The sequence below is a fragment of the Pteronotus mesoamericanus genome, unplaced genomic scaffold (genome assembly GCF_021234165.1).
Source record: "Pteronotus mesoamericanus isolate MK-2021 breed Mesoamerican mustached bat unplaced genomic scaffold, CSHL_Meso_final contig_73, whole genome shotgun sequence".
NCBI lineage: Eukaryota > Metazoa > Chordata > Mammalia > Chiroptera > Mormoopidae > Pteronotus > Pteronotus mesoamericanus.
Genome location: NW_026555245.1, coordinates 21,944,808 through 21,958,577, shown reverse-complemented (window position 1 = coordinate 21,958,577; position 13,770 = coordinate 21,944,808). Strand labels below are relative to the sequence as shown.

The 13,770-nt window shown below is 35.0% G+C and overlaps 1 protein-coding gene across 5 annotated transcripts in view; it reads left to right on the top strand.

Moving 5' to 3' along the window:
- Nucleotides 1-13,770, top strand: part of BRD10 (bromodomain containing 10) — a 110,026-nt gene that overhangs the window by 91,333 nt on the left and 4,923 nt on the right. For all 5 annotated transcript variants that reach the window (XM_054583109.1, XM_054583108.1, XM_054583107.1 and 2 more), the window contains 2 exons: nucleotides 1,195-1,310; nucleotides 13,035-13,222. In XM_054583109.1, the coding sequence (XP_054439084.1) occupies nucleotides 1,195-1,310; nucleotides 13,035-13,222 (304 nt within the window). The remainder of the gene's footprint in view (nucleotides 1-1,194; nucleotides 1,311-13,034; nucleotides 13,223-13,770) is intronic.

Here is a 13,770-nt window from a genome sequence, read left to right as displayed (position 1 = left end):
ATTTCACAATGCTGTATGATTTTTCATGCCACTATGAAGACACAGGAATTAGTGAGCCTAGTTTCTATATTCATGTGATAACATGCACATAAAATCCCACGTCTTCATACACTTTTAATAAACAATTCCTCTTCCAAGATTAAAAAAAAACACCCTCAGGTAGAAATGTAGTTGTTTATTTTTATGTGCATAAACATTCTGTTGGTTTAAAACACAGTTTACTGAGTGTAGGAATTGTACAGTTAATCACTTAGGTTTATGTATGACTAAAATTTCCATGGTTGAAATCTTGAAGATTTTAGATATATATACAATTGGGAAATTTATGCACAGATTAGGATACATTGTGCTCTAGGGTGTGGTAATTTTTCTGCCTCAAATGTTCTACATATATACAAATTTACTCACTTAACAGTTGCTGTATGTCTTTTGTTATTAAAAAAATAAAACAAGTGGGCTATATGATATATGAATTACATCTTAAAACTATTACCAAAAAAGGGAAATACAACACATTATATAACAGTAAATGATAATCATGGTGGTGATGTTGCTAGATATACATTAACATTGTGGAGAATGTGACAGGGGATAGGCTACCTAGAGATATAACTTCTGTAAACTTACTGTTCCTGTGGTATTCATATCTTTTATTAGAGGTTTTTACAACCTATGTCAGATTGAATTTATGTGATAGTTCTTCAGAAATAGTGGTGTAATTTTAAGAACTTGAACTGCAGTATCAGGCAGGTATAGGTTCAAGTCATGTGACCTTAAACAAATCATTTAATCTCTTTGAGCCTTAGTTGCATTATTTGTTAAGTGAGACTAAAATGCACATACCTCAGAAGGGTTTCATAACAGCTAGAGTGCATGTGCACTGTCATGCTCACTCCATCCCTCCTTCCTTCTTCCCATCCATCCCCCATATATGAATGAAGTACTTTGAATAATGTTTAGCAAGTGGAGGGGTTATCAGTAATTATTAACTCAGTCCAGCATTGCAGTATTGAAAATGATGACTAATATATCAAATGAGAGTTATTACAGGATACTTCCCCCTTTCTGCAACCTTCTTAAGAAGAGATATTTGTTTTATGGTTATTGGTGTTTTGGTTTTTACTCAGAAAATAAGACTTGACATTCGCTTTTAGATTAAATCTAAGGGATTTACTTTTAAAATTGTGTTTTTAGGGCAAATGGTATCATCGGAGGCAAGCTGTAAAAGAATTGCATAGTACATTGATACGCCTTTTAAATGAATTGCTGCCATGGGAACCAAAGTTAATGAAAGCTTTTCAAAGAAACAGGTAATTCAACTTCCAAATTTGTTTTACGGATTTTAGGGCTCTTAATGTAGGATTTATGGGAAGATGTAATGGGATTATATAGTAGTTTTCTATTGATTTATAATTTAACAGATATTTTTTAATGTGTTCTGTGTTCAAGGGACTTCCTAAGCCCTGAAAAAATACTGTTGATAAAACAAAATCCTTACTCTGTGGCTTACATTCTTTTTCTTTTTAAAGATTTTATTTACTATTTTTAGAGAGGGGAAGGGAGGGAGAAAGAAAGGGAGAAAAACATCCATGTGTGTGAGAGATATCGATCAGTTACCTCTCACACCCCAAACTGGGGAATCTGGCCCACAACCTGGGCATGTGCCCTGGCTGGGAATTGAACCAGCGACCTTCTGGTTCACAGCCTGGCATTCAGTCCACTGAGACACACCAGCCAGAGCGACATTCTTTCTCTTTATTGTGATAAAATGCAAAAAACTTACCATCTTAATCAGTTTTAAGTGTGCAGTTCAGTGGTATTAAATACATTTATAATGTTTCGTTACTATTACTCATCCATCTCCAGAACTGAAACTGAAACTCTGTACCTATTAAATGATAACTCTACATTTTTCCTGCCCCTGAGCAACTGGTAACCACCATTCTATATTTGGTCTCTATAATTTTGACTAATTATATAATAACAACATTTGTCTTTTTGTGGCTGGCTTATTTCATTTAGAATAATGCTGTCAAGCTTCTTCCATGTTGCAGCGTATATCAGAATTTTCTTCCTTTCTAAGGCTAATATTCCATTGTATGCACTTACCACATTTTCCTTAGTGGACACTTAGGTAGCTTTCATGTTTGTTTTTTTTTCCCCTCTTTGTTTTTGTTTTCTGTTTTTTTCATCCAAGGACATTTTTTCATTGCATTATTAGAGAGAGAGGAAGGGAGGGAGAAAGAGGGAGAAAAACATCATTTGCTTGCCTTTCTTAAGTGCCCAACCAGGGACAAACCTGCAGCCTAGACATGTTCCCTGACCAGGAATCCATCCTGTGACCTTTCGGTCGCGGAGAACACCCAACCAACTGGGCCACACTGGCCAGGGCAGGTAGCTTTCATGTTTGTAGCTATTAAAATAATGCTGCTATGAACATGGGTATACAAATATCTTAGAACCCTGCTTTCAATTCTTTGTATATGTACCCAGAAGTGGGATTGCCAGATCATATCGTAATTCTACTTTTAATTTTTTGGGACCCATCATATTGTTTTCCGCCATGACTGTGCATTACCACCAACAGTGCATAGAAGGGTTTCTGTTTCTTCACTTGCTCACCAATATTTGTTATTTTTTAGGGGTTTTTTAATAGCTATCTTAGTATGAGGTGGGTGGTATGTTGTAGTTTTAATTTGCATTTTTCTAATGATTAGTGATATTGAATATCTTTTCATGTACTTATTGGCCATTTGTATATCTTTGGAGAAATGTTTAAGTTTTTTGCCAGTTTTTGGGTCAGCTTGTTTGATTTTTTATTGCTGAGTTTTAGGAATTCTATATATATTCTGGTTATTAATCCTTTACTGGATATAAGACTTATAAATATTTTTCCCATGGTTGGGCTACCATTTTACTTTGTTGGTAGAGCCTTTAATCCACAAAATTTTTTAATTTTTATGAAGTCCAGTTTGTCTATTATTTATTTTGTTGCCTGTGTTTTTAGAGTTGTTATATCCAAGAAATCATTGCCAAATCCAGTGCCATGAAGCTTTTGCCCTATATTTTCTAAGAGGTTTATAGTTTTAGCTCTTACATTTAGGCCATGGATCCATTTGGAGTTAACTTTTATACAGGGTATTAGGAAAGGGTCTAGCTCTATTCTTTTGTATATGGATATCCACTTTTCTTAGCACCAGTTGTTGAAAAATTGTTCTTTCCTCATTGAATGGTCTTGGCACCTTTGTAAAAAAAACTATGTGACCATGTAACAAAAGGTTTATTTCTAGATTCTGTTCTATTCTTTGGACCTGTATGTCTGTCTTTATGCCAGTACCACACTGTTTTGATTACTATACTTTTATACTGTAACTTACTTTTGAAATCCAGAAGTATGAGTACTCCACTTTGGGTTTTTTTCCTCCCCAAAATTGTTTTGGCTACTTGGTGTCCCTTGAGATTCCATATGAGTTTTAAGATGGGTTTTTCTGTTTCTGCAGCAAATACCATTGAGATTTTGATAGGGATTGCATTGAATCTGTAGATTAATTTGAGTAGTATTGACATCTTTAATATTGTCTTCCTACTACAAAGAAAATATAGGCCAATATTCCTGATGAACATAAATAAAAAAATTCTCAACAAAATATTAACAATCCAAATTCAGCAATACATTAAAAAGATCATACACCACAATCAGATGAGATTTATTCCATGGATACACGTTTGGTTCAATATTCGCATATCAATTAAGGTGATATACCACATAAACAAAATGAAGGATAAAAACCTTCTGATCATATCAACAGAAGCTGAAAAAGCATTTTACAGGATCCAGCACACATTTATGATAAACTCTTTCAGCAAGGTGGGAATAGAGAGAATATACTTCAACATTATACAGGCCGTATATGACAAACCCACAGCCAATGTCATACTCAATGGGGAAAATTTTTAATTGTTTCCTTTAAAATCAGGAACAAGACAGGGACGTCTACTTTCACCACTCTTATTCAGCATAGTGCTAGAAGTCCTAGCCACAGCAGTCAAACAAGAGGAAGAAGTAGAGTCATCCAAATTGGAAAGGAAGAAGTAAAACTATCGTTATTTACAGATGGCATGATACTATATAGAGAGAACTTAAAGATTTCATTAAAAACTAATAGAACTGATATATGAATTCAGTAAAGTAGTAAGATAGAAAATAACTATTCACAAATTGGTTGCATTTTTTTTAGATTTTGTTTATTTTTAGAGAGAGGGGTAGGGCAGGAGAAAGAGAGGGAGAGAAACATCAATGCATGGTTGCTGCTCGCACACCCCCAACTGGGGACCTGGCCTGCAAGGCAGGCATATGCTCTGACTGGGAATCAAACCAGCAATCCTTTTGTTCGCAAGCTGGCACTCAGTCCAGTGAGCCACACTGGCTAGCGCTGATTGCATTTTTATACATTATTACTTAGCTATTAGAAAGGGGAACTAAGAAAATCCCATTTACAATTGCATCAAAAAAAAAAAAAACCTAGGCAAATCTTTAACCAAGAAAGTGAAAGATCTATACTCAGAACGTTATAAGACAATGAAAAAAATTAAAGAGATACAAATAAATGGAACCATATACTGTGCTTGTGGATAGAGAGAATTAACATTAAAATGTCCATGCTATTCAGAACAATCTGTAGATTCATTGCAATTTCTGTCAAAATACTTATGCTGTATTTCACAACTAGAACAAGTAATCCAAAAATTTATATGGAACCATAAGTTGCCACAGCTATCTTGAGAAAGAAGAACAAAGTTGAATGTTACCATACTACCTGATATCAAACTATATTACAAAGCTATAGTAATCAAAACAGCATGGTACTGTCATAAAAACAAGACATAGATCAATGGAATAATACAGAGAGAATAATGGTCAATTAATACTTGACAAAGGAGGCAAGAACATAATGCGTAAACACAGTCTATTAAATAAATGGTGTTGGAAAAATTGGACAGACACATGCAAAAACAAAAAAATGAAACGAGACCATCTCTTACACCATATGTAAGCATAAACTAAAAGAGGATTAAAGACTTAAATGTAAAACTTGAAATCAAAACTCCTGGAAGAAAACATAGTCAATAAAGTATCTGGTGTTTCTCTTAGCAATATTTTTTCCTGTGTAACGGAAACAAAAGAAAAAAATAAACAAATGGGACTACTTCAAACTAAAAATGTTTGCACAGTGAAGGAAACCATCAACAGAAAAGACATCCTGCTGAATGGAAGAAGATACTCGCCAATGATATATCCAATAGGGGTTAATATCCAGAATTTATAAAGAACTCAACACACACACACAAAGAACACAATCAAATTTAAAAATGGGCAAAGGACCTCAGTAGACATTTCTCCAAAGAGGACATACAGATGGCCAATAGACATGAAAAGATGTCCAATGTCAGTAATTATCAAAGAAATGCAAATTAAAAACACACAGACATCACCCCACACTTGTCAGAATGGCTATCATCAATAAATCAACAAACAACTGTATTGATGAGAATGTGGAGAAAAGGAAACCCTCAGGCACAATTGGTGGAAATGCAGAATGGTGCAGCCACTGTGTAAAACAATATAGAGGTAACTTAAAAAATTAAAAATACTACTGCCTTATGACCCAGTGATTTATTACATCTCAGTATATCTGTCCAAAATATGAAAAATAGAGACACTTATTGAAAAAGATATATGATGCAAGAAACATTGTACATAGGACAGTGACGCCTGAGACCTCACATAGCTCTCACAATAGCAGTCAGCTGCTGTGTCATAGTTTCCTGAATCTCATTGATTGGTGGTCTGAGATCTCTTCCCTTTCAAGTCACAGAGTGCCAAACCTGGGCTGTGGGGGGACTGAGTCACCTGGGTGATTTGATGTTTTGGTAAAATGCTCTGTTCGAGACATGATGCACAAGTGGGTGTGTTGTTGTGATGAAGCTGCCAATCACCAGTTGCCTTCTGAATATCTGGCCTTCTGAATCATCCAGATGGATCCCATGGAGGAATGTTCAAGGTTCACACAAAATTTGATGGAGATTCGTTGCTCTACTCACTCAGTCATTTTGAATATGACAGCCACACAGTGCATCTCACTCAATGGCATCTACCGCCCCCACTGACTAGTACAATGAAGTTGTCATTGTTCAGACATGCACATTCAAGTCCACTCTCCTTGGCTGCCAGGTTACATCAGTGTTGCACAAACTGTTCTCATTTGTATTAACAGTGACTTTTCCTGGACAGACCTCATATATCTGAAGAAACCCAAAACACTAATTTGAAAGACTATACCCACCCTATGTTCATTGCAGTGTTATTTACAATAGCAAAGGCATGAAAGCAACCCAGGTGTCCATTAATAGAAAAGTGGATAAAAAAGCAATGGTGCCTTTATGGAATGAACTATTACATGACCATAAAAAAAAGAAAAAATAAGGATGAAATCTTACCTTTTGTGACAGCATAGATGGACCTAGAAGGTGTTATGCTAAATGAAATAAGTCAGAGGACAGATACATGATTTCACTTATATGTAGAATCTAGAGAACAACATAAACACACAAAACTAGACTTACGGATACACAGATCAAACTGATTCGTTGCCAGAGGGGAAGGTATTGCGAGGGATTGCGGGCTAAAGGAGAAGGGTCTAAGAAGTACAAATTGGTAATCACAAAATAATCATGGGGATGTAAAGCATAGCATAGGGAATATAGTCAATAATATTGTAATCACTATGTATGGTACCACTTGGGTACTTGAAATATCAGGGGGACTACTTTGTAAACTATGTAATTATCTAACCATTAGGCTGTACACCTGGAACAAATACAAAATAATATTGAATGTAAATTGTAACTGAAATTTTTTTTTAAATACATTGTCTTCCAGTTCATGAACATGAGATGTGTTTCCATGTATTTATGTCTTTAATTTCTTTCTCTAGTGGGTTTGTTTTTGTTTTTGTTTTTTACTTTTCATTGTACTAGTCTTTCACATTCTTGATTAATTCCTAAGTATTTTATTATTTTTGATGTTATTATAAATAGAATTGTTTTATTAGTTTCCTTTTCACATTGACCATTGTTTATCTATAAAAACTCAGCTGATTCTTGTGTGTTGACTTAGTATCTTGCTACTTTGCAGAATTTGTTCTAACAATTTTTTTGTGGACTCCGGATTTTTTAAATATGTAATCTCTGAATAGAAGTAATTTTACTTCTTCCTTTCCAATTGGGATGCCTTTTTGTTTCTTTTTCTTGCCCAGTTGCTGTAGCTAGACCTATGAACATAGTCTAGTACTATGTTCAATAAAAGTAGCAAAAAGTAGCATCCTTACCTTGTTCCTGTGCTTAGAGAAAAAACTTTCAGTCTTACCATTGAGTATGATGTTGGCTGTGGGTTTTTCATGTATGGCTTTTTTCATGTTGAGGTAGTTTTCTTCTATTTCTATTTCTTGTTTGGAGATTTGTTTTTATTATGAAAGGATGTTAATTTTTGTCAAAAACTATTTCTCCCACAATTGAGATGATCACACGTTTTTGTTTTCCTTCATTCTGTTAATGTGATGTATTACATTGATCAGTTTTTGTATGTTGAACCATCCTTGCATTTCAGAAATAAATTCCATTTGGTCATGGTATATAATTCTTTTAATATGCTACTTAACCTGATTTGCCTATATTTTGTTGATAATTTTTGCATCAATGTTTATAAGAGATAATAGTCTGTGGTTTTGTTTCCTTGTTGTGTCTTTATTGGATTTGGCATCAGGATAATGCCAAAGAATGAGTTAAGAAATATTTCCTCTTTTTGAATTTTTCAGAAAAGTTTGAAAAGGATTGGTGTTAGTTCTTACATGTTTGGTAAAATTCACCAGTGAAGCTGTCAGGTCCAGGGCTTTTCTTTGTGAAGATATTCTCTGGTTTATTGATATGATTTCCTTATTAATTATAGATCTATTTGGAATTTCTATTTCGTCATGACTTAGTTTTGGTACATTTTATGTTTCTAAGAATTTGTCATTTCAGCTATGTTATCCAATTTATTGTCATACAATTGTTCGTAATACTCTTAATAATCCTTTTAGAATCGGCACTAATGGCCCCACTTTCATTTCTGATGTTAGTAATTTGAATCTTCTCTTTTTTTTCTTAGTCCATGTAGCTAAAGTTTTGTCACTTTTGTTGATCTTTCAAAGAACCAACTTTTGGTCTCATTGACTTTGCTCTTTTTTTTTTTCTACTTCATTTACTTAATCTTTATTATTTCTATCTTGCTAGCTTTGGGTTTAGTTTCTTCTTTTTCTAGCTTCATAAGTTATAAAGTTAGGTGGTTGATTTTGATATCTTTCTTGTTTTTTAATATGAGGTTATAGCTTTACATTTTCCCCTTAGCACTGCTTTCATTGTGTCCCATAGTTTTGATATGCTACATTTTTATTGTTTTTCATCTGTATTTTCCAATTTCCCTTATGATTTCTTCTTGGACCTGTTGGTTGTTTAGTAGTGTGTTGTTTAATTTTCACAAATTTATAAATCTTCTAGTCTTCCCTTTGTTACTGACTTTTAGCTTCATCTGTGGCTTATATTCTAATGAAAGAAAAGGACAAACTCAAATGTCAGATAGTGATAAGTGCTATGAAGAAAAATCAGAGTAAGGAAAATAGGAAATGCCTAGTTTGGACGGAATAATGATTGCTTTTTTACCAGAATGTCAGGGAAATTCCCTGATAAGGTGAAGGTTTGAAGAGAGATCTTAAAGAAATGAGGGAGAGAGCCTAGTAGAAAAAAAGATGAAAAGCCCTAAGATTGGAAGCATGTTTGACATTTAGAAGAAATGCAAAGGAGCAAGTGTAACTGGAACAAGTGAGGAGGAAAGTGGGTAAGAGTCAGAGAAGTATAGAGAAAGGTAGCCAGATCATGTAGGTCTTTAAGGACTTCGTTTTTACTCTGAGTTGAGAAGCCATTGGAGATTTTAAGCAGAGGCAGGGCATGTGCTTTGAAACTTACGTTTAAATTTACTGTGCTTGCTGTGTTGAGATTAGTGTGTAAAGGGACAAAGATGAAGGCAGAGAAATTAGTTACACGATAGCATTAATCTGGGTAAAAAAATAATAGTGGCTTGGACCAGGATAGTAGCAATGCAGATGGCAAGGAGTAGTTGGATTCTGGATATATCTTGAAGGTGGGATTGAATATGGAGTCTCGGGGGAAAATGAGTAAAAAGATGATGTCCAGTATTTTTGGTCTAAACTGGAATAGTAGAATTGCCATTAGCTAAGACAGGGAAAACTGAAGGAGTAACAAGTTTGAAGCAGGAAGAAAGGGGTTCAGAGTTTGAATTTCAACATTTTAAGTTTGGTATGCTTTTTAGACATCTAATTGGAGTTATTGAGTAGGTAGTTTAACATGAGTTCCCAGTAAGCCAGATTTAAGTTTGGGAGTTGTTGGGATATAGATTATATTTAAGCATGGGACTGGTAGAAATCACCTAGTATATGAACATAGATAAGAAGAAGAGATACTGAACCCTGTGGCATTCCAACATTTAGAGATGGTGAAAATGAGTAGCACTCAGCAGAAGAGACCAAGAAGGGGATTGCTCAGTAAGAAAGAAGGAAAACCAAGAGAGAGTGCTATCTTGGAAACCTGGTAAAGAAGATGTCAATGAGAACTGATGATGATAGATTGAAGAATATGAGGACTGAGGATTTATTATTGAATTTTGGCAAGAGGAGATCATTGATGACCTTGATGAGCTATGTTGGTAGGGAAGTGGGTAAAAGTTAGAATTCTGTTCAAGAGAATTAGGGGAGAGGAATTGGAATTTTGCTATAAAGTGGAACACATATATAGGACAGTACTTGGAGAAGGACAAGTTGGAGTGAAGAGAGGTGATGCTTTATTTTTTATTTATTTAATGAGAGAAATAACATGGTTGTGTACTGGTGGGAATTATCTAATACAGGGGCAAAAATGGACTCAGGCAAAGGAAGGGACATTTGAAAGAATGATATTCTTGAAGAGTTGAGAGAGTATACTTAACTGGAGGAGTTAGCTTAGATAAGATGACGGAAAATATGAGTACAAATGAAGGTCTTAAGTTGCCGATGAGTTTTGAACATGTGAAAGTTACTGTCCAATGCTTCCATTTTCCGTGAAATAGGAAGCCAAGTCAGTAGTTGAGACTGAGAAGGAAGGAAATTATGAGTCTCAGGTAGACATTTCTAAAAGAAAATTAATTTTGCAGTTATCTTTTGGTAACCCATTCTAATATCTTACAACCTATATCTGCTCTATAAAACCCTTAAGTATTAATTTAAAAAATAAATTGAGAGTAAATAAATAATAATAAATTGAGAGCAATAAATAAGTAATATTTATTGGATATTTATGTGCCATACATATTATGAGGTAAGTACTGTTATTATCCCTATTGTACAAAGAAGTAAACTTTCGCTAAGAAAGTTTAAGATACTTGCCCAAAGTCTGTGAACTGTTAAGTGACAGAAATGAGACTTAAACTTCAATATGCAAAAATAAGAATTTGTAGCAAAAATAAATTGGAGAATGTACAGATTACTTTTAAAAACAAAAAATAAAGGTTAAAAATTAAGGGTAGAATAGAAAAGTTCAGTCAAAAGGAATAGTTAAAGATCTCTAAAATACCATGTAATCATTTGGAAATATTTCAAGTTCTACATAGTTTCAGAGAAACACAACTATTCTGTTTTTATTTGAAAAGGATCTCTGGAAGATCACCTTTCTGCTTTATTTCCCTATGATTAATAAAGAATTGTTTCTAGTGAGACCCAAAAGTGTAGATATATTCTCAGAGACCCATAGGGTCCTAGAATGTACGCAAACCCAGAAACCTGGAAATTGGCAACAGAAGGGCCCATTTTGCTTGTGGGTAGCTGGGTAAGTGACTGAAAGACAGATGAGCCAAGCAAGCGACATTGTTCCCTCTCTGACTCCTCCCCCACATACAGCGCAACAACGCAGTGAAGAAGGTTGTCCCACCCTAGCGAATACCTAAGGCTCCACCCCTTACAAGATAACAGGTGCGCCAAGACAAAGAAATATGGCCCAAATGAAAGAACAGATCAAAACTCCAAAAACAGAACTAAGCAATGAGGAGACAGCCAACTAGATGCAGAGTTCAAAACACTCTTTCTCAGGATGCTCACAGAAATGGTTGTGTATGGTCACAAAATAGAGGTAAAAATGAACGCTGTGCAAAGTGAAATAAAAATATACAGGGAACCAACAGTGAAGGGAAGGAAACTAGGATTCAAATCAATGATTTGGAACAGAAGAAGAACGAAACATTCAACCAGAACAGAATGAAGAAACAAGAATTCAAAAAAAATGAGGAGATGCTTAGGAACCTCTGAGACTTTAAATGATTCAACGTCCGAATTGAGGGGTGCCAGAAGGAGAAAAGGAAGAGCAAGAAATTGAAAACTTATTTGAAAAAATAATGAAGGACAACTTCCCCAATCTGGCAAAGGAAATAGACTTCCAGGGAGTCCAGGAAGTTCAGAGAGTCCCAAGGAACTTGGACCCAAGGAAGCACACACCAAGGTACATCACAATTACATTACCCAAGATTAAAGATAAGGAGATACACTCAAAGCTATCAACAACTGAACCTAAAAAACAAAAACAAACTAAAAACAACTAGAACAGGAACAGAACCACAGAAACAGAGATCACATGGAGGGTTATCAGAGGGGCTTGGGAGGGGAGAGAATGGGGGGGAAAGTACAGGGAATAAGAAGCATAAATGGTAGTTACAAAATAGGCAGGGGGAGGTTAAGAATAGTATAGGAAATGGAGAAGCCAAAGAACTTATATGTACAACACATGGACATGAACTAAGGGGGAAGGAATGTTGGAAGGAGGGTGCAGGGCGGAGGTGAATAAAGGGGAGGAAAATAAATGGGACAACTGTAATAGTATAATCAATAAAATACTTAAAATAAATCCTGGAAAAAACAGTATAGCTACAGAGATTAACAAAAAATCTATCATTTAACCTGAGAGTAATTTTTTTTAAAGTATATTCAGCCACTACCCACAAGCAAATTGGGCCCTTCTGGTTCTAATTCCTGGGTGGTTGGTTTTGTGTACAATCTAGGACCTCATGGGCCCCTCCAACAGACTCTCTTGTGGGACTGGGAGTTTCTCCCATCCCTGCAACCCCCACAGGGTTTTACAGCCAGAGATTTTGAGGCTTTATTTCCTCACGCTGGAAACCTGGGTTTCACAGTCTGTTTCACTCCCCAGTTGTTCCTCCCATTTTATCCACACACAAATGTGGGACCACCTGGCCCACCAGCTGCCACCTTGCCACACATCCTCCCCGCCTCGGCTCCCCATCTCCACCCCTCCTACCAGTCTGGATGAATGTTTCTTCTTTAACTCCTTGGTTGTTGGACTTCCATACAGTTCAATTTCCTGGCAGTTCTGGATGTTTTTTGTTTTTAAATTGGTGGTTAATCCTTCTTTTGGTTGTGCAAGGAAGCAAAGCATATCTACCTAGGCCTCCATCTTGGCTGGAAGTCCTAGAATTTCTTGATTAAATTTTTTAAATGACCTTTTTAAGTATATTGTAATCAGTAATTTTAAGACTATCTAAAATCTATTTTTATCAATATACTTAGAAAAAATACTTTCCCTCATTTTCTGGGTCTAACAGCAGCATTTAGGAAGACAAATAGGTGGTATGTTCAAACAATTTATTCTGAAATTGCAAATATAATCTTTTCAATTTCTAATGCCTGCTCCCTGGGTTTTCTTTTCTTGAACAATAATCATTGGCAAGAGTGAACTAAATCTTAGACACACTTAAAATTAAAACATAGTTTTTTGTGACTTAATTGAAAATATTTTAATACATAGTTTAAAATGTTAAAAGTTTAGCTTCCAAGAGTTTAATACATAAGTATTTTTTTATTATGTCGGGCATTGTATTTCAGGAGCCGCCTAAAGAAAGACTATGATGATTTCAGAAGACAGCCTGATCATGATAAATTTACGAGAGAACTATGGACGACTGAAGAAGGTGAAGGAGATCCTGAAAAAGAATCTCCTAAAGTAGACATCAGTAAGTCCATAGACTCAGCAGAACCTCCAGATATCCTGGAAAAAGATCACTTTGATTCAGGTAAGCATTAAAAGTTTTTTTTAAAGTCAATACTAAAAGTACAGAGAAGTTTCAGTATGTTTTATGGAGATAAAAATAGCCTGATTAATGAAGTATATTGATTGGGGAAATCTGATGTTTTAAAAGTGTACTATATCTTTATAAAAGGAACTTTGAAGTCATTATTACATTTTTGGGAGTTTCTGCAGCCAGTGCCTAACTCCAAACTATAGATATGCCGTTGCTGATTACAGACCACACATCCTTGATCTGCAATTCCTTTGAAATGGGTTCATCCTCTTATTATTACTGTTTTTCAAGCACTGATGTTTGCTTTAAATAGAACTTGGCGAGTCCCTAATACTATGAAGATTTTTTATGAGAAATGACCAAGGTTGACAGCCTAATGAGACCTGAGTGGACACATCATTCTAATAAGGAGGATATATTAAACTATCTGTAATTTATTCAATGCATCAGATCATATTATTTTGTAAGTCTTAGTTAAATAACTTTCTTTAGTTATAAGAGAGGGTTAGAATGAAAATTTGTGTTTAGAAATGAACTAA